Raw genomic sequence first — 21,083 nt, 5'->3', positions numbered from 1 at the left:
ACTTATTTAATGGATCCCAGTTTGAATCGTTTGATCTTTCAACACCTCTGGAAAGATTTGCTGAAATAAAACAAAAATAAATAGCAATAACAAATGATGCATAAATTCAGTAATAAAAACAGTAAAACTAGGTAAAGTAAGTTATGAGAATGAAAACGTGAAGCTGCGTCTTCAAATTATCTCCGGTCGCTGCACGTGAGGCTCACCTTGATAAATGAGGATGACGTAAACAGTGATTAAAGAGTGAAGCGGCCTCTTCCAGCTGCGCGTGAATAAATCGGGATCCATTCGTGATCCGGTCAGGGAACCAGTCGGGATCACCTGGTGAAAACCCTCCGGCTGGCCTCCACGCGGCGCTCCATCGGCTCAGCCTCCGGCGGCCCGCCGCGCGCCTTAAGAACCGCTGCACCTGCTCATTAGCATAAAATATGCGCCGGTAGGCGGAGTCTAATCTGGGCCGCACTCATTATCGGACAGAGGAAAGACTCCTTTAACTTGAAAGCACGCAGGGCCACAAAAATGTTGAAAATAATATTTCATAATGAAGTTTTTGTGTTTTTATTTTGTTTTTTGTTGTTATTATTTTAGAAATTACAATTTTATCAAAATGGTCAGATTTTTATAGAAAATGGATGAGGACATGCAAAACGTGAAAAAGGCTCCAAGTCTCTAAATTGTAAGAAATGCAAATATTTATCCTCAGAAATGATCTGTTTAATTTAAAATGTGTTTTTTGTTTCTATAACCGTAGAAACAAATGACCATGCTGCGCTTTTAGCAGCAGACAGCGCCTCCTACTGGATATTATGTTGTTAAATCAATAAAAATGACAACATTCAGAAAAGTTTTTTACTTTAAGTAAAAACTTTTGATTTAATTAAATATGTAAATAAAAGTGTTAAATAGAAATTAATTAAATCATTGGTTAAAATATTTTGGTTTTATAAATAATGTTTCCTATGTTGAATAAATCCAAATCAATTTTATAGCAAAAACTGATATTTAACAAGTATCTAAAAAAATAAATTGATATTACTATCTAGATCAAATAAAATTTGGTTTGCTAATTGCATCTATAATATTAATTTATATTTGCAGTTTCAGAAATCTAAACATTTTGCTTTTCAAATTCAGAAGTTTCCAATTTTTCTAGAAAAATTCTGATTAATCTCAAAATGTCAGTTTTTATTTTAGAAATCTTTTGACTTTTCAAGCTCAGACATTTGTTTTTTTTTTCCATATCTAATATGTCATCTTAACATGTTGTACTTTTATGATCAGCAACAGAAACTTCAGAGATAATATCACCAGCGTGACCCCGGTCTCAGCGACCTGCAATTTGCATGTGAAAGCGTGTTTTTCAGCAGAGGAAACACTTCCTGTGTCCGTCAGTCAGCCAGTCCGGGTAAAAAGGCCAGACTGACGCCTCAGAGACCTCTCATGCTTTGTGTGGCCAAACCAGGAAGAATCTGATTTCATAAAGTCGACCTGCAGAGTGCAGCCAGACTGCAGAAGAACAAGAAAATCAAAAATACTCACTGTGCAGCTCTACGATTTATGCAAAAGTAAAGGACATTTGGACTTAATTTCCTTCCATATGCTTCAACTAATATCTTAGCATATAGAGTCTAAATGCTTTTGAATAAATCCAAATTTATAGACTGAAATGAGCTACTTAACTCACACATATTAGTACACTGCAAACACTAAATATTATCATGTATTTTTGTCTAGTTTCTTCTGCAAATATCTCAGTGCACCTGTATTAAAACAAAACTTACAAATAAAAAATAAGAGCTTGTTTCACTAAATCCTTATCATTTATGTAAAAGTTCTAGTACATTATTTCAGTTTATGCAAACCAGAAACCTTTTATTTAAATCAAGAACAAAAAATTATGAAACAAATTTTTTTTAACATAACTAAATTTATTATTGCCGGTCTGTACCCATCAGGTTTTCCACCTGCACAATTTTCTGATTTGCTTGCAGACTAAAACCAGCTAAACATGCATGATCTGCATGTTTATCCAGCTTCCATCTTATTTACGTTACACATTCAATTTTTACAAACTGCACATAAAAAAAATAAATCAACATAAAATCAGGTGCAAAAGAAAAACTGAACATTCAGTGTGAGGAACTTGACACAAACTCAAAGAAAAAAAACAAAATAAGAGTAGATGAATGTCGACTCATCTTCTCATTGAGGGAACACCTTTATAGAAAAGTTCATAATCAGCTGAAAAAAAATCTCCAGATTCAACTTCAAGCTAAAAAAAAAAATCAAAAAAATGGAGGAAGTGAACCAGCAACTCCAAGCTAGTAAAACTGGATTAGTTAAAACATATAAATACCAACCATGTGTTCATCTCAGTTCCAACAGAATCATTATTTTCAGAAATGTTTCCTTATATACACGAGTTTTCCACACATGGATCGCTACACATTTAGTCGGTTTTCACACATCTGGCACATGACGTCTTCGGAGTCGTTCATTTGAGCAGAACCTAAATGATTTTACAAAGTTTTTCTACAGAATCAGCAGGAAAAAAAGCAGAAACTGACCTGAGATGCACTGCAAAAACACAAAACTGAGCCAAGTATTTTTGGTCTAGTTTATGGTGAAAATATCTTGGTGCACTTGAATTAACTTTTCAGCAAGATATGAGAGCTTGTTCTAAATCAATAATTTATTTATTAATATGGTAATATTATTTCACTTATAAGAAGTTAGTTTTAAAAAATCTGCCAGTGGAACAAGAACCTTTTAATTAATACTGATCAAATATGGACTTAAAATAAGCTCCTGTATCTGTATTTTGTTTTAAATAAAGCATACTGAAACATTTGCACTAAAAACCAGACAAAGACTTGGAAATATTTTGTGTTTTGGCAGTTAAGTCAACTGTAATGCCTAGATAGTTTACACTGTGCATACACTTCAAAAATACATCGTTTTGCCAATTATTTTTGGTCTACTTTCTTGCGCAAACATCCAAGTACACAAGTGAAATAATATAAAAACTAAAAGAAATTTCTCAGCAAGATATAAGATCTGATTTAAGTAAATGCTTATTTAATATTGAAGAAAAAGATCTAGCTCCACTGTCAGATTATTTCACTTAGAGAAAAAAATGTGTTTCAGTGAGATAATCTTTGTCAATATGAAGGAATTGATTGAAAACAAGTACCTATATGTTGCTGAAAAATTACTTGTAAGTTAGTTCAAATGTACAAAGATATTTGCACTAGAAATTAGACAAAAATACTTTGTAAAAGGTTGTGTTTTTGCAGTGTAACTCACCTGTTTCTCCTGAAAAATTTACGTTTTGACAGACTAAACATAGTAAGTAAGCGGCCATGTGAAACAACAAATTCAAAAGGTTCATAGTGTGTGTAGATCTTTGGATTGAGTCCTGTAAACTGACGAGCTCGCGGCGTTATCTGGGCCGGTGGTTGGCCAGCAGGAAGTCCTTGTCTTTGCAGGTGAGGCAGAGTTTGAGGTTCCTCAGGGAGCCGCCCGCGGTGTAAAACGCCCAGATGCCCATGAAGAACATGACGATGTAGGTGGGAACCAGGCTGGAGACGTACTGCGGGTTCTGGAAGGTCTGCAGGGGAAAAATGTACAAACTATTCATCATTTCTCATTAAAGCTTCTTAAAATTCTCATTTTAATTCAACTCTGAAATATTAAAATGTTGAAAACTGACGTAAAAAAATTTATCTGCACACAAATAAAAGGGAAAAGAATATTGGTAAGTGATAAACAATTTTTCCATTTAGCTCTACAGAGGCCTGGTAACAAGCAATTCATTTGATTCAAGTCTATGGAACTAAATTGGTGCCATTAAGTTCGTTTAAATTCTTGTTCTGAAACTCACAATTTTGAAAAACAGAAAAGGGATTTTAAGCAACAACAAAAAAAGTTCAGAACTACGGCAACATATTAGGTCCACTGTACATAGAAAATAAATGCATACTTTCCTGCCCCAAAAAAAAAAGAAAAAAAAAAAGGAAGCATTAAGCAGGACCGAAGTAGCTCTGGAAAACTGGCCCAACATGTAAAATGGGTCATTTTGCATGACTACTTAACTTCTAGTTGAATGTCTTCATACTATGACAATAACTACTAAAATCACAAACAAGAATCATAATACAAAATGAGAAATTTAGTGGTCATGTTGGAAACGTGTCTTTGTGTAAAAATCTAACAAATTTCAACAATAAAGTAACTATCCAAAAACAGTCACCGCATAAATCTGATTGGACATAATTATTGATTTGGAGAGAGGATTACTCACCAAGGAGGAAACCAGGAGGTGAGTGGCGACGACCGCAGCTACGGCTAACCAGCGCTGCTTCTCACAGCCGTCGAAAAAGATGATGCCCCAGAACATGTGAAGCAGGATGATGGCCATGGTCATAAAGGCTGAGGAATTTAAAAACAAACGTGAGGGATATTTTAAAAATCCTTTGTTTTGTTGGGAGTCTAACATTAAAAAAAAACACAAAATGCTAGTAAAGCACTTTTGGTCTATCTTCTCGTGCAAATATCTTAATACACTTGAAATATGACAAAACTTAGTGACAAGTAACTGTTCTTGAAGATATAGGAGATTGATTCAAGTAAATAATAATTTCTTATTGTTGTTGAGAAAGTTCTAGTTCCACTGGCAGATTATTTCACTTTCAACAAGAAATTTCTCCATGTTATAAGTGAATTATTCAGACGGACTGGGATGAGCGGGGGTTGCTAGGTAACGGACTGGGCTGAGCTGGGGTTGCTAGGTAACGGACTGGGCTCCGCTGGGGTTGCTAGGTAACGGACTGGGATGAGTTGGGGTTGCTAGGTAACGGACTGGGATGAGCGGGGGTTGCTAGGTAACGGACTGGGATGAGCGGGGGTTGCTAGGTAACGGACTGGGATGAGTTGGGGTTGCTAGGTAACGGACTGGGCTCCGCTGGGGTTGCTAGGTAACGGACTGGGCTAAGCTGGGGTTGCTAGGTAACGGACTGGGCTCCGCTGGGGTTGCTAGGTAACGGACTGGGATGAGTTGGGGTTGCTAGGTAACGGACTGGGCTCCGCTGGGGTTGCTAGGTAACGGACTGGGCTAAGCTGGGGTTGCTAGGTAACGGACTGGGCTCCGCTGGGGTTGCTAGGTAACCCGTGCAATGTGACCTAACAAACGACTAATTTTCCTGTAAGACATGAGAAAAATGTTGGAAGTGAAATAAGCTGACAGTGGGACTTGCACTTTTTCATCAATAACAGGGAATTATTGATTAAAATAAAGCTCCTATATCTTGCTGATATAAACTATTAAATGAGTTTTATTTTATCTCAAATATACTAAGATATTTGCACTAGAAACTAATTAACATTGCTTGGTAAGAATGTGTGTTTTTACAGTGTGAGCATCAAACCTACATTCTCTACAAACTGAGGTTATTAAGTATAAATTGCTTTAGTTAAACTTCTGGTTTAGTTTTCAATGGCATTTTTAATGTTACGTTTATATAAAATTACGATAAATTCTGTAATAAAACAGAAAAAGATCAAGTCAGAAAAATAAGCCTGAATGTCTCAATTTGAACTCAGGTTTTCTATGAGATGAACATCTGTAGGCATTAACATCAGAGTTTAAAATGCGGAGCATTCAGGAAGTGGTACCTGATGACAGGAAGTAGTGTTGAGAGTCGCCGTGGATGCCCACAGTGCCTGGACCCACAGAGTCGGCCAGGATGTTGACCACAGAGAACGCTCCGCTCATAAAGCCGAAGCCGAGGCCAGACACTGTCACAGAACCAAAACAAAGCGTAAAAAGTTCCCTCTGGAAACCTAATATAGCCAAAACCTCTCTCTGTAAAAATGTTTTATTTACACAAAAGAATCCTAGACGCAACTTTTCTATTGTGTTTCTGGTACGCACATCAATCTGACGCACAAGCGACAGTAATAATAATAATAATAGAGTTTATTTATAATCCCTTTTATATCTTTAGATCTCAAAGTGCAAAACAAGCACAACAAGCAGTTGTAATGGAAAAAAAAATTAAATTAATGAATACGTAAGAAAATTAACCAAATATTTTGCTAAAATGAAATGTCTTAAAGGCGACAAAACTGATTCTCTGGGGATAATTTCTGCTAAAAAAAACCCAATCTGATTGGAGGCTAAAAAAACTGTTATTACATTCAAGTTGTGCTAAAAGGAATTCGCCTATCAACAAACCTAATTAAACCTAAAACAGCGTCTCAATGCTAGACAAATAGCAGCTAGCAAAGACGCTGACATTAACGTCATTAATTTTGATTTCTAAAGAAGCTCCATCAATGCTGGAAAGCTAAATCTAAAAATCTAAAAAAAAAGCACTGTGCACCAATTTGATGGTGAAATAATCAAAGATTAAAAACAATAAATATCTTTGATGTTTATACATTTAATCGTTTTGAATCACAAGTGTTACTTATGTTGTCACTCATGGTTTCTATTAAAACTAAATTAATTACAGACAATCAGTAATTCTAATTAAGATTCACCACTAATTATTATTTAAATGAAAGGCCAGCTGATCCGTACCGTAGGCGAGCTGTCGTATAGATATTGGCATCGTTTCCTCTTGACTCAAAGCAAGTAGGCCTTCATTTGCTTTCCTGTAGAAAAAAATACATTTGACATTTTCTCTCACTTTTGTCAAGAATATGTTTAAAAACAAGCTGGAAAACAAGTGGAAATGTTCCATTTTGTTTAACAGATAATAGAGTCGGTGTGGTGGGAAGACGCTGGAGCAGCTTACTTGAGCAGTTTGTAGTAGGCGAAGCGGAAAGTTTCCTGCAGCAGGACGGACAGCACCACACCGAATGAGCAGACCCTTCTGCTGTGACGCGCTCTCCTTGTTACTGATCTGAACCGAGATGAACCACACCAGGGAGGCCAGCAGCAGCGACACCAGCCAGAAGAATGCCCTGGGAGGAAAAAACAAACACAAAAACGAGAAAAATCTCAGTTATAATCTCCAACATGAAAACATTAAAGAATGCATATGAGGTATTTTAGCAGAAAAAAAATTATAAGCTTTTCAAGCAGAGAGGTAGATGGCTAATAAGGTAGGATCTCAATCGCTGCATTTATTTAATTCAAGTGAAAATATTGGTATTTGGAACAAGAATGGCAATAATTCCTAAAAGTAAAAAAATTCACAAAATCAGGCAAAAGAAAATGTTTCCAAATCAGTTTAATACAATACAAAACATGTTAGTTTTTTTTATTCAGTGGGTAGACAATCCAGAAACTTTGCTCGACCAAGAGAAGCGATGTTTTTCATAATACAATTACTCAATTAAACGTAAAACATGCAGAGTAATGTAATGTATTCTGGGTGTTTCGCGATGCCAGTTTTCTAGTAAAGCTTTTTGCAATTAGATCAATAAGTCAAACTTTGGTATTATATAATGAGATTACTTCCCAATATTTTCTACATTTTCCTCGTGATTAGAAACATTAAAAACATGCAAGACACTGAATATCAAGGATTGACAAGCAGTTAGGTATAGGCTTGTACTTGAATAAAGGAGATGCTGTCTGAGGCGTATTTCCAATATCGGACAAACTGTTAGCCTGCCTCTTTTCTTCTAAATAAATCAAATTAATTAGTCTCTCTCTGATTGCAAATATATTGTTTTGAGTATGATCATGACAAACGTATGTCTTCTAATAGTGGTGAATACATCCATGCACTTCAAACGGGAAGTAAACAAAAGCTATCATTAGCAGCCCAAGACAATTAGCTAGCCGGTTAGCAGCGATAGTTAGCACGTTTTTATTTTATTTTGTTCAGTGACCTGACAGAAAAATACTCCATAAACTATTTTAGCACCAACAAAACCGTCAAATGAAGCTGCTTTCTGACCCCGCGATAAGGAAGATGACCCTCAGCGGCTCCCGGGCGATGGTGAACAGGAACAGGGAGACGGCTGGGCCGAAGGCGATGAACGTGCAGCCGAAAAACACCGCCGCCGTCATGTTGGCTCGGTAGCTGGAAGGCCTAGTGGCTCCAAAACCCGGTTCGGTTCTGTTCACAGCGAAACCGCAGGGGTTTGTCTTTATTTTTGACCAAGTAACCCCGAGTCTGAGCGCTGATTCTCCTTCCTAATTTCACTTCGGTATCACAGGATTCACAGGACGTCACGTCGCACTCTGTCACGTGACTCGCTGTGGAGGCGGGGGGGGGGAAGGGGTAATTCATTTGGCCCAAGCAGCAAAGCGCTGCGAAGGCCTGTGGTTTTTGTACTGTTTATTACGGTTCTCCCTCCAAATGAATTTGCTTTTTGGAGCCTTTATCATACTCAAAAACTCACCAAACTTGGCGGAGGCCTTAAGCCTGTATAAAAATAAAGACAGGGACCTGATCATTGAGCCCCGCCCCTCACGCAAAAGTGACGCAAAGGGGGTCGAATTTTCACGGACTCGTGAATGGAGGGTGGTTCGCATTTTAGCGTGTAATTGTAGTTCATAGGTTTGAAATTGTTTATCTCAAGGAATCTAAGGCGGGTCGCGAACCAGCGACCCACAGGGTCGCGCCGGTCCTCCGCAATATGTACCTGTACAGTAATATGAACTTATAAGAACTTAAGCCTTCTGACGCCTCAGTGTAACTGAACTGTTAGGCTGCTCTTTGACCTTTCAAAGACTAGCCTGAAATCCCACAGGAGTCAAAGTTCAAGGGATGAGCCCCTGCTATTCAGTAAACGTTGCATGCTTCAGATCAAAACAACTAAAAGTAGCACAACAAACTGATTCTGTGAACAGGATTTATTCAAAGAACACACTTCCACTTATAATCAATGGTATCTTGTACTATAAATTGGAGGAAAAAAAATCACAATAAAAAATGCACAAGTATACTGTAAAATGTAATAGTATATCTTACTCTGAAAGAAAAGTGACTTTAATTCATTCTAGCTTACTCTGTTGACTATACTAACTTACACTTAGCAAAGACAACTTTCTACTGTGGCAAGTAATCAAACTCATCAGCAGCAAGTAACCCGAACCTGGAGTTATGAGTGAGCAAGACGCATCTGCATGACCAGCAGAAAACTCGGCATCATTCGGCAGCTCTCGTTGAACGCACATGCGCAGTTGGCCACTGACGAATGACGACGTGTTTGAAGAAGCGCCAAACTGTCAAAAAGACGGCGGTTGCTGCACCTAAATTTTGTCACGGTAAGTTCCACTGGTTTTTAGCAAACTTATATTCGTTATCTCGGCCGTATAATTCATCCGTATCTCCAGGTTTTGAGTTTAACTTTAAGTGTAATGATTTAGCGATGCCGGGGACTAACGTTAGTCGAAAATATGTTTTATTTAGTGGCAACAAGATGGCAGAGAAAAAAGTTGTCCAGGGCGCAAAAAAAAAAGAAAAAGGATAAAGATGTTGGCGGGATTAAAAAAATCCTTTCAGTGTGGTTGAAAGTTAGTAGGCAAGCTAACATGGAAACAAAGTTTTCCATAGACTTTTACAGAAAAAAGAGAAATGACATGACTTTTTTTTTCTAGGGCAGCCTTCAATAATATTGAATCCTTCAAATGGCCCTGAGTCTTTAAAACTTTGAGAATCCCTGCTTAAATGTCTTTGTTGACTGGCGTGAAACAAAAACTCAATTCTCAATAATAGAGCCTAAGATTTATCATAACATCAATTAAGTGAATAGTGAAGTAATGTTTCTCCTCATTAACATAAAACATTTAGTAGTCTGCAAGTGCAATGAGGCTCCCACCGAAAAAAAGAATCAAACAGGAAATAAAAATCACTTTTCCACTAAGGGTAAAGGAATCAACGTTGATCCATAATGTCACATCACATTCACTCATTGCATCAGAAGATTTTTGAGTGATTATATTTTTGGTTTTAGGGATTTATGTCCAAGTGAGAGAAGCACCCTTTGGATGAAGTCAAAGTGTACTTCAGTTGTTGAGGGTACTCCAAATTCAGAGCAGAAATAAGTCTACTGCCATCATTTTGGAAAGAAGTTTTGTCATGAATGACCTTGGAAATCTTCCACATGCCACGTGCTTGCTCTTTGGACTTATTTTAAATATTAAGACTACCACTTGTAGTGAACTTGACAAGAAAGAAAAAAGCCTTTCAGTGTGGTTGAAAGTTAGTAAACATGGGTTAGCTTGCAAGCTAACGTGGGTTAGTGTGTATGTAACCGCACTTGAGTTTAAGGTAAACTTGTTTAATTATTTAAAAAAATTTCCATTCAAAATGTTGTCTGTTGGCTCTTCGTTTCAATAACTTAACACTTTAGGTTCATCTTACTTGAACATATCAAGGCAATCGGTTTTCTAATATTTTGCAAGTAATGTGAACGCTTAAACGTGTAAGCATAACTTATTTTTATGAGTACTGCTTAATTGACATAACTCACAAATTGAAGTAGTCATAATTGACATTTTATAAGTATAAATAAGTTAAAACTCAACCTTACTAATGATTTTGAGTTACCTATACTCAGGTTTACTGCCATTATCTGAGTGGTCTAAACATAGTTATTTATAGCTATAACACCTTAACATGAATTAGTTACTTGGAGATTTTTAGGCAATCGGTTTCCTAACTTTTTTTAGTAAAGTGAACTATTACATTTTACAGTGCAAAATCCTGGTGGACAATGAGACTCAATCTGCCAGAGAACTATAGAAACAGAGAACATTTAGTTTTCAGCAAGTCAATGACCTGAAGAAGTGGCCGTGGAGGAGGAGGATGCAGTGACGGTGGGCAGGAGACGGAGCTTGTCTCTTCTGCACGTATGCTTTGAAAATGGCCATGTTGGTGTCTGGCCTGGCGTTGGCCTTTGTTGGTTGTTCTGCAGCGGATATCCCATTATTCCCCGTGGAATCACTGGGTTCTTCTGTACCGTGTGAATACATCTTTGCAGATGTATTAACTTACTTATGTAAAGATAAGAGACAGGAGACATTATTAATATTAACCAGCAACCAGACTGCCCTGCTCTGCCCAAACACTCAGAGAAAGAAGGGAGGAGGCTCGGCCTTTATTACCTTTTATAAGTGCGTAATCTTCCGCTTCACAAAATAGTGACAACATAAATACAATAGTGGCAAACATCATATTCAACAGCCTTCTTCAGGTAGCTGATGAGAGCTTGGGCCTTCCTGCTTGGGTCCTCATACACCTCCTTTGTGGACCTGCCTGGGTGTCTGTCACCATCAGACACCCAGAGTCACCGGTCTTCTGGGCCTCCAGGAGCACGGCCTGGTTCTTCTGGAACACCTCCACAGCTTCCCCCACCTCCCTGATCTGGGAGGTGTACTTGAGGAAAAGGTGCTTATTGGCCAACAGCGGGCTGTCCTTCTCCTCTTTCTCATCATGCTCCTGACCAGATACACTGCATAGCCCAGCGAGTTTTCAAGAAGTCACTGGAACCTCTGGCCCTGGTACTTCCCAAACTGAATCTTGCAGTGGGCCAGAACCAAGAACTGGTCAGTAGGATCCCCTCCACTGTGCCTCACAAAAGCAGTGGCCTCAGCCAGAACCTCCTTATGGCAGGCCCTCCCTGCCACAGCACCTTCACTCCGGTTTGCCTCCTCAGTTGGGCCCATAAGGAGTCGACCCTGAGGAGTTCTACGGAGAACTGGATATGCATGCATGTTCTGACAGGGAAAAAGCATAAATAAGTATTAAAAATTAAATATAAATACCGTTTTAATTAATAACACAATCATTACACTGGATTTATGTCACTTTTTTCACTCAGCATGCTCTGAAGCAATACCACATAGCAGTATGATTTATTATAAAATAATGTAGGATATTGTCATTTGTAGCACTATTATGTTGCCCACATTATCTGGACAGCAGGACCTGGCAAAACAACGCTTTACTATAGGCGGACAAAAATTCATTGTAATACATTTGATGACAAGAAATAACACATATTGGTGTAATCGTCTTACAGAATTATGTGCAATTTATGTTTTCTTTTTTTTTGGTGGTGGTGGACAAAATCACACACGAAGCCCCTAATATCGTTCTCCTCCCCACAATAACATGTTTATCTAACTTCGGGTAGATAAACACGAAATCTGATACACACTTAGCTGTTGCAAAGAAAAACATTTAAACTTACCGATCGCCAAAGTATTTCAAGGAATTATCGATTAAATGATTCTAACTCTTCATCGTCAATGCGCCAGGACGTGGAAGGTGATTGGTTAAAGAGTGAGCCACAAGCTCGGGATGTGATTGGCCCACCCAGATATGAAGGGTTAGGGTCAGGGTTATTTATATATAAATGATCTTATGTTTGAATGAGGCACAATGCTGCAGCAGAAAGCTCAGAGTTAAATCACAACATCCAGTACAACAAGGACACAGAGTCAGGTGTGAAGCACCACTCTGCCCACTTCGTGCCTGTGGTTATGTCTGCAGCACTGCAGAGATAATCATCACTTCCATCCATCACTTTGGATGGAATAAAAAGCTGCCTGTGGGTACTTTTACACAACACGATGAAAAAAGCAAGCTAAAAATTCTTAAATGCAAACAGAAAGGTAACAGCAAGTCAGCCCTTTTTTTGAGGTAAAAGGAGAACAGAAACATTTTAGCTATTTAAGAAAACAGACGACAAAACTGGGACATGTCTAAACTAATAACAACCGCAAACAAACCGCAAAAAGAACTAAGAAAAGTGACAATATTAAGTATTGATCCTTTGCACGTAATGTCACGCTCTCAGAAACTTGGCCACGACCGACGTCAAAACAACCAATGCCCTCCACTTTATCATATTCAAAACCTCACCAAACTTGACCCAAAAAACTCACTGAAATCGATCCTTGTCCACCCCCCAACAGGAATGTGGTTCCATATTTGGTGTGTGTGGCCCAATTCCTCCACAGCACACCCTAGAATATCCTTAAAAATCAGCCTCAAGCCACAATTTATCAAAAAATTATGAAACTTGGCACACATTTGAAAGAGGAGTTTGATTTAGGTCAAAATCCTAGTGGCCAAAACTACTTTAAGCAAACGAGAGGGGAGAAGACTTGGGGAAAAGGTAAACTGGAAAAGCCAAGTAAACCAACGATCATCTTTTTGGACCGAACCAGAGAGAATCCACTGATTGGAGAACATGCAAACCCATGAAGGCAGAAGAACCCGGCAGGGATTCAAACCCAGACAATTGTTCTATTCACAATTCTACAGTTTTATAGTTTTGAACTCCCCAGAGGACTCTAAGTGGAAACTACAAGCCTGGAAAGTAGATTTAGGTGTGAACCTAACAATGGCAGAATGGCAACGTGTTTATATAAGAGCTTAGAAAAACAAACAATTAATTGACGTTTAAGGTTACTACAATATAAATGGTTAATGCGAACATATATTACACCAACTAAATTACATCAGTTCAACTCTAATATACCAGACATATATGCATAAAATGTTTGGAAGACAAAGGAACTTGGTTTCATTGTATATGGGAATGTAGGGAAATTCAAAAATTTTGGAAAGAAATAATCAATATCATAAAAGTTCTTATCTCAAAGGATGTCGCACTAGATCCGGGTTTTCTAATTTTAGGTTTGTATCCAAAAAATAATGTGTTTACCAAATGTGAACAGTTGTTAATTGATGTCTGTTTACTTCAAGCTAAAAGACTGATAGCACTTTTCTGGAAGAACACATCAAGGCCAGGGACAATCTAATGGACCAGACAAATGCTGAAAACTTACCACTGGAACGGATTACGTATCTCCAAAAAGGGAAAAGTGAACTCTTTGAAAACACTTGGAGATCCTTCTGGAATGTTGTTGAAAGAATGGACTTGTCACAAGATGGAAATGTCAGTTAAAGTCGAGTTTAACGTTGAAATGGAATGTCAAACAAAGGAGCTTCAACAGTGGACTACGCTTCATGTAGACTTAAAAAAAGATATATGCAGATACATATGTAACCAAGAGGGTGTTTGTTAGTCTTGTTTGTATTTGTTTAAGGCAGTTGTATTTGTAAAAGAAAAAAAATTAAAACAATAAAAATATTGTTGGAAAAAATTGTTCTATTCACAAAAATAAATGTTTTAATCACATTAAGCAGAATTTAGAGCCAAATTAACTAAACAGTCGTGATTTCAGACTGTGGCAGAAAGCCGGAGCGCCCGGAGAGAAACCTGCAAACAGAAAACCTGTCTAATCTTTTTATTACATGAATTAGATAAGACCCGGTCAGATTTCTCCAGCCTCCAAATGGTCACTAATTGTGTCTTTTGCAATTTTCTCATATTCCAAGTTATTTATGTTTGGCTCCTCTCCAAAAGCGCCTTGGTCGTCTGGAAGAGGAGGGGCTGGAGAACCTGTAACATCAGGTGTAACCAACTAATGTTTCCTTACCTTTTCTTAAATGTTCAAAAATCCCATTTGATTCATGTCTTCACTGCAGTGGTTATCTGCAGTGAAGACATGATTGTTTTCTGCCTTCACAATTTGCTGTTCTCCCATCAGATAGGTGTAAAACTGGGTCGACTCTGGACCCTCGCAGATTACGGAGGGCAGACAGTACTGCTCCGTCCCGCAGGCAGACTGTGCGGGCACATCCACAGTCTAGATGGCTGTCACTGGATGTATTCTGGTCCGCCTCGGGAGAAAAAACACCAGAACGTTGTTATCCGCCAAATGGTGTTTCTTCTCCAAGGCAGACTCGCAGCCTGAGCAATGGCGTCTGCCTCCCAATTCCAACCAATTGTTAAAAAGCGTAACCATATCAATTGGAAAGGTTGCCGATGGCAGGGCAACCAAGGGGCCATTGCTCAGGAGCTCCAGGAAGTTGGCATCACAGACAGAGCAATTGTTGGCGCTGTACAATTCTCTGTCTGTGTCCCCGCCAAGTGAGTCCAACCAAACTAACAAGGACTCCAGAAAACATTTGACAGTGTGATCCCTTCCCATATCTGAAAACAGATTTTTCTCCTTCAGCTCTAGCAGAGCTGGGGAGAGGTCTGTTTCTGAGAAATGTCTGCCTGGATGGCGGACGGCTGCATGGATCAGACTTGCGCAGCAAGGAATATTTTGCTGGGCTCAAGCACAGATGACATCCGGAGTTGCTTTGCGAATTACAAAAAGGGTTTTATTTACCTTTATACAAAAGTCCGCCTGTCAACACTCGGTGCCTAATGCTACCCAGCAGAACGGAAGAAAAACAGTTTACCGCCGAGCAAACGGCACGTTCCAGGAACACACCTCACAGCGACGCATTCACTGACATAAAGGAAATATGAGTACCAAAGATCAATAGACAAGACAGACACAAAACCAAGTTCAGAAGGAATTAAGAAACTACAATGAATAATGATTGAACTTATCATAAACAAAGCAAATTGGGTGGGGTACCTAATAAACTAATAAATTCGGTGTCTCTCACAAATAGATGATGCCTCCAGAAATACCCGTTCCTGGGCAAGACACCATCCGGTGACACCCAGGTTCAGGAGGCTCTGGAAAGCGGCATTCATCCAACGACTGTTCAGTTCATTGGAGAACTTAAAGCAAGCCCGACTGGGTTTGTGTGAAAACAAACCCTGCTGACAGTGGAGAAGAAGAACTCTCCTCTATTAGGAAGAAACCTCCAGCAGAACCGGGCTCAGCACCAGCTGCCATCTGCCACAATCAACTGGAGGAGAGGGAAGACGGAGCAGAGACACAACAACAGGTCAGCTGATCGGGAGAACTGTCCATGTTCGTGAACTCAGGTCAGCCAATGCCCTCCTCCATGAAGCAACCACAGCCAATCAGAATGCCAGACCAGGTGTAGCTTCTACAGAGAGAAAACAAAAAGTTTAGTTTCTAACTAAGCTTCTTGGTTAGTTAGAAACACCAGAGAGTCACCTTCTGGCCTCTCTCCAGATCAGTTCAGGTCAGAGAAGGGAACTGTTTGTCTTTCTTTTTCCCCTTATCAGCCTGGTGCGCCACTGGGTTTTATTTTCCCCCCCATCAGGCTGTGGGTTGTTATTTTAAATAGGGATACACCGGTACGCCTGTCACAATAATAATTTTTGCTGAGCAATTGTCTCAAAAATTATTACGATAAACGATAGTATTGTTTGGAGACCTTTTTACACTGAGTTAATGGAAATTAGGTAATAATACATGTGATTTCCTGCCAAAGATGGATACTTTATTTTCAAAAGAACGCTTAATGCTGGAACTGATAAAAACAAAACAACCAAAAATAAAATGGATTCTCAGTCTCCATTTACAAAAAATGTACTTGAATAAAATCTAAACAACATAAAGCCAAAGTGGAAATAAATACTGCATTCAACCAAAAGAGTGCAGATTATGAAGTCTGTATATTATATTGGCCTTCAGTAATCATTAGATTTAAATATAGAAGACAGGCATATTCGACTGCCTGATGCAATAGCTCACACTACACGATTTTTAGCCCCAATCTTCATCTTCATGACAACCTTCGAACGTTGGTCATTCAAAGGTTGTCGCTTGCGATTTTGTAATCGATCATCATGTAGTGTGTGGTGTGTTATGGTAGGTCGTTGTGGCCGCACCTATCTAAATCGAGTTTTTTCCGACTGTTAACTCAGCCTGTTGAATGTGACAGGTAGCCAATCAGAAAGCATGGATTCCCCTCCGTGCTTTCAGAGGGGATATTATGGAAGAGAATCCCAAACATCTGACACAGCGCAACCCGAAGTCCAGCAGACATCTGAGATGAAACACCATTAATGTTTATTCAACATTTCGTGGAAAAAATATAGAAATTACAATATGGCATATAGAGTTGGAGCGAAGTTGATAAACCGGAAACTTCTCAGCTGTTCATCGTTAACGTGACATAAATAGTTTATAATGATTTTCCTTCAGTCAGGGCTTTACGCTGACAGTAGCCACTTGCATTGCAGGCAGATTGTAGTAAGACATTGATTAATGGTTTAAAATTGGTTAACTGGACTTGTAGCCATTATTTTGTGCCCATTGTTGGACACCACATGACGGGATCAAACCATTATGCCTAGGATCTCTGTCTGCTAGCCTGTGGTCTCGCAGGTTTTGAACATGGGCAGACAACTGTGGTCTTGTAGTGTGCGCTGGGAATTTCACTAAGGAAATGAGGAAGGGAGGGTCGGTGGACCCTGAATGGGAGAAAAAAGGCCTGAAGAAATGATTAAGCCAATAATTAAAATAAGGTTGATAGTTTTAATTTATTTTGCGATTAATTGATTTATTGTTTATTGCGACAAACCTATACGCCAGGGACAGTAAAGACAGATTAAGCTAAAGGTTTAGAGTTTAATGAATGTCAAATAAAAAAATTATGTAAATTAAATTGCAACAGTAATGATTAGAACCAGAGTACTTAATCAGATAAAGCCCCTGCACCGGAGTATTTTATAATAATGTAACATCAAATATTACAGATTATAATAATAGGAGGGAGTTGTTAATTGTAATATCTGATACCAGAATTTTCTTTACAGAACTCATAGCCATCGGACATCAGACAATATGGGGCAGCACAGTGAAAATATTTAGCTGTTCAAATCTTCCTTCACCTCCCAGGTTGCAGTTTGAGCAGCTGCTTAATGTGAGAACCAGAAACAGGAAAAAGATCCTCCAAGTTTAGACATGACAGCTGCTTGGAGGCTTTTTCTGGTCCACCAGCAGCCAGCCTCTCCAAAAGAAACGCCATCAAATAGTCAGGATCACTAAAGGTCAGGAAAAAAATGACAGGAAATTCTCACCAACTGGAAGGAAAACATGCATAAAAATCATGGATAACTGAGGACTCATTCTGCATGTTTAGTCATCAAGCAGTTTTTCTTAAACTTTGCCCAGATTATTTAACTAAACTGAGCTAAATCAGTCAATGCTTCACTATTGAGCAGAGAAGAAATTCCTCAAATGTTTGTTTCAGGCTCAGCTGCTGCAGTCAAACTTTGGGCCTTAATTTCAGACAACTGGCCCTGTCTCACACACACACACACACACACACTGAACCCAACGTCTATAAAGACACCAGAAACCCGTGGAGGTTCAATTCATCTCTTTTCACCCACAGACAGCAGGAAGGAATCAGCTGCAGGGAAGATGGCTGAGTGAGTCTCTGTTTAACGTTGACTGTCTTTGATTTAAAATAAACCCCCGAAAATCTGTTCCAAAGCTTCACATTATCCGTTTTGTTTGGAAAGGAAGAAGATGTCGCTGAGCCGCAGAAATCATCTCAAGGTATTTCTAATGTTGGTGTTAATCTGCCTGGACTTCTGAGGTTTTAAATTATTTTACTTCTTGGATGCAAATAGTGAATCAAATCAACATTTAAAGGTCAGACATATTAATTTATACAAACTGATGCCTTTTGGAATTAATATGTATGCTTTTAGTCAGTCGCTGCCATTTATTTTGTGCAATGCACCTTTAGGCTGATGCCACCTTTGCATTTGTGTACCACTAGAAGAATAAAGTTTCCTTGCAGAATTCTGGTTTTTACCTTTTTCAATTCATAATTAAATGTTTCTACCACAGTGTATTATGGCCATTGCAGGGAAAGAAAAAGGAGTAGTACATTTTCAGAAAATTCACACATTTTTCACATAACATATCTGAGACTAATCTAAAAAAATTCTGATTTCTGACTCACGCATTTTCTTCCTTTGAAACTCAGAAATGTCTTAAGTTTCTCCTAAAAAAATTCTGAGACTGATCTCAAAATATATCTTTTTCAACAAACTTACCACTTTTAAAACTCAGACATTTCAGAAATTTTGTCCTATAAAATTTCAAAAATTAATCTGAAACATTCTGAGTTTGTTCTCACAATGTTTTACTTAGGTTAAACCCTTAATGACCATCATTTTAATTGATAGATGAAATCATTAAAATTTCTCAGGATGTCTGAGACTAATTTTTTTAATGATCTAAAACCTTCCAGTTCGACATTAAAGCATATGGAGAACAAATCTAAATGGGAGTTTTTGATCAGGCGTTTGGACAGTTTTAGCTGCACGTTTCCATTTCTCCTGTCAGAGTCTGCTGCTCCAGATCGGCAAAGAAATGCTGGAGGAGGAGGCCCGGCGCGCTGAGGAGGAGAAAATGGCGTACATGAGGGAGAACTGCCCCCTCTCCTTCCCACAATGCACCCTGGACCTACAGGTAAACAAACTGAACGTGTTATTTTGCTTACAGGTGGAGTCATTAACATAGTTGCACAAACCTTGTAATCCAGATAGGATTTCTACATTTCTTGAAACTGATGACAGATTTTTTGTGTAATTTTTCAAAGTGGTCCAGGATTCCTGATGCTCTTTAAGTATTTTTTTGTGAATTTGATTGCGTTTTTAGCCCCTTAACTCTGAATAAATGCTGAAAAAGAATAAAAACATTTAAAAAGTTTAGGCAATTTGCCTTTTTTCTCAAGATGAATTGAAATTATTTTTTTCAAAATAAAAGTTTGAAATACCTGTGCCTTTTTCTTTTGTCTGTATCTTTAAGTAATTTCAAACTTTCCACACATCATATGCATTAGCTATATAAGCTAATGCAAGTTTAATTAGCTGGTTATGCTAATTTAACTTGCCTAAGCAGCTTATTAGCCAAATCGGTCAATGCAACTGGTATAAATCTAAATTCTCAACATGCTGTGAATGTCAAAATAAAGATAATTGTTAAATCTTGCTAAAAAGTTTGATTTGGGCATTAAAAATACCTAACCTGTGACAATTAAATAATCAGCACATTTTTCATTAATTTAACACCAAATGGTTGAAGACAACTCTAATCCTGTTTGTGCTTTTTAACCAATATTTGGGTTGGCTGTTATTATATATCTAAACAAGCCGAGGCATAAATTATCCAGAGGATTGAGCTTCTTTTGGACCATAAAGCTCAGTGTTGCTGTGTTTCACCAGGAGCTGTGTCGGCAGCTTCACAAGCAGATCGATTTGGTGGATGACGAACGATATGACATGGAAATGAAAGTGAAGAAATGCAACAAAGAGGTTTTTATTTCATAAATAATTTTTTTATATATTAATGTTTCTTCAATAATTTTGAAAAAAACATTTTTTTAATCATTTATATTGTTAGATTTAACATCATAATGCAATAAAATGGTCAAACCGGATAATTTAGATGCCTACAATTTGGTTTAAAATGCCATCTGGACTGATCGTCATCACCTGACTGAGTATTATCTGTGCCAGATCGACGACCTGAAGATGAAGGTCCAGGATCTGAACGGCAGGTTTAAGAAGCCCACTTTGAGGAGGGTGAGGATGTCTGCTGACGCCATGCTGGCTGCCCTGCTGGGCTCCAAACATAAAGTGTCCCTAGACCTGAGAGCCAACCTGAAGCAGGTGAAAAAGGAGCTGAAAGAGGAGGTGAGAGCAGCACATGCTGTAAACTTCAACAGAAAGACTGTTTATGACAGAACTATGAAAGCTGTGTTTATGTTGCTGTCAGGGGAAGCAGACGGGCGACTGGAGGAAGAATATTGAAGATAAATCTGGGATGGGCGGGAGAAAGAAGATGTTTGAGGCAGAGGCTTAAATGATATTGACTTCTATGTTTTTTAAAAAGGTAATGCATTACAATAAATACTTAATTGTACAAGTAATTTGATCTTTTTGTTGTTTTTTTAAATTAAATAATAAATTACTGTTCCTTCCTTCCTCTTTTACTTCTTTCCTCTTTTCTTTGAGTTCTTTTTCCTTTCCTCTCTCTTGTCCTCACACTTGTCCCTAACTTTTTGCTCTTATTTTTTTTTATTAAATATGAATATTTTATTTGATGACAAATTGAAATAACTAGATTTGATTGAATTATCTGGTTGTTTTTCCCAGTTTAACAAACGAAAGTTACTACTGTAACTACGGTTCTATGAATCCCGGAAGACCGCCAGAGGCGCTGCTTCAAGCACTGAATCATTCTTGCGCATGCGCAGGTCGAGTACTAATGACAACAAAGTCACCTGTGACCTGCCGGGGACCCACGTGACTCTATATAGTCACATGACACCCGGCATTCAATCCCTCCATCTTCTCGC

General features: G+C 38.4%; 2 protein-coding genes across 4 annotated transcripts; one reads left to right on the top strand and one right to left on the bottom strand.

The window, feature by feature from the left end:
- Positions 1-1,907: 1,907 nt before the first annotated feature.
- LOC129364472 (gamma-secretase subunit Aph-1b-like) lies at positions 1,908-8,186 on the bottom strand. Its single transcript, XM_055037111.1, is given in 7 exon segments — positions 1,908-3,610; positions 4,304-4,431; positions 5,674-5,796; positions 6,584-6,657; positions 6,801-6,865; positions 6,867-6,969; positions 7,914-8,186. Coding segments are annotated over 7 exon segments (774 nt in total). The 5' UTR covers positions 8,027-8,186; the 3' UTR covers positions 1,908-3,442.
- Positions 8,187-9,189: 1,003 nt separating this feature from the next.
- On the top strand, positions 9,190-20,705 carry LOC129364200 (troponin I, fast skeletal muscle-like). 3 transcript variants are annotated; one of them, XM_055036704.1, is made up of 8 exons: positions 9,190-9,229; positions 17,603-17,754; positions 18,102-18,138; positions 18,232-18,268; positions 19,067-19,192; positions 19,948-20,037; positions 20,242-20,418; positions 20,501-20,705. In XM_055036704.1, exons 3-8 carry the CDS (start codon positions 18,131-18,133, stop codon positions 20,585-20,587), a joined length of 525 nt encoding a protein of 174 aa, XP_054892679.1. In that variant the 5' UTR covers positions 9,190-9,229; positions 17,603-17,754; positions 18,102-18,130; the 3' UTR covers positions 20,588-20,705. The 3 variants fall into 3 exon arrangements, with proteins under 3 accessions (XP_054892679.1, XP_054892680.1, XP_054892678.1); XM_055036705.1 differs by lacking the exon at positions 17,603-17,754 and having other exon boundaries at positions 9,206-9,229; XM_055036703.1 differs by lacking the exons at positions 9,190-9,229; positions 17,603-17,754 and adding an exon at positions 15,718-15,774.
- Positions 20,706-21,083: the final 378 nt, after the last annotated feature.

This window comes from Poeciliopsis prolifica, unplaced genomic scaffold, assembly GCF_027474105.1.
Source record: "Poeciliopsis prolifica strain line A6 unplaced genomic scaffold, Auburn_PproV2 SCAFFOLD011, whole genome shotgun sequence".
Lineage (NCBI taxonomy): Eukaryota > Metazoa > Chordata > Actinopteri > Cyprinodontiformes > Poeciliidae > Poeciliopsis > Poeciliopsis prolifica.
Note: the sequence above shows the minus strand (reverse complement) of the source record. Positions and strands in the feature narration are given on the sequence as shown.

Excerpts from the sequence above, each read along its gene's own strand:
- LOC129364200 (XM_055036703.1), top strand. Across the intron at positions 20,038-20,241 it reads TGAAGAAATGCAACAAAGAG|ATCGACGACCTGAAGATGAA; the intron begins GTTTTTATTTCA and ends TATCTGTGCCAG. Across the intron at positions 20,419-20,500 it reads AAAAGGAGCTGAAAGAGGAG|GGGAAGCAGACGGGCGACTG; the intron begins GTGAGAGCAGCA and ends TGTTGCTGTCAG.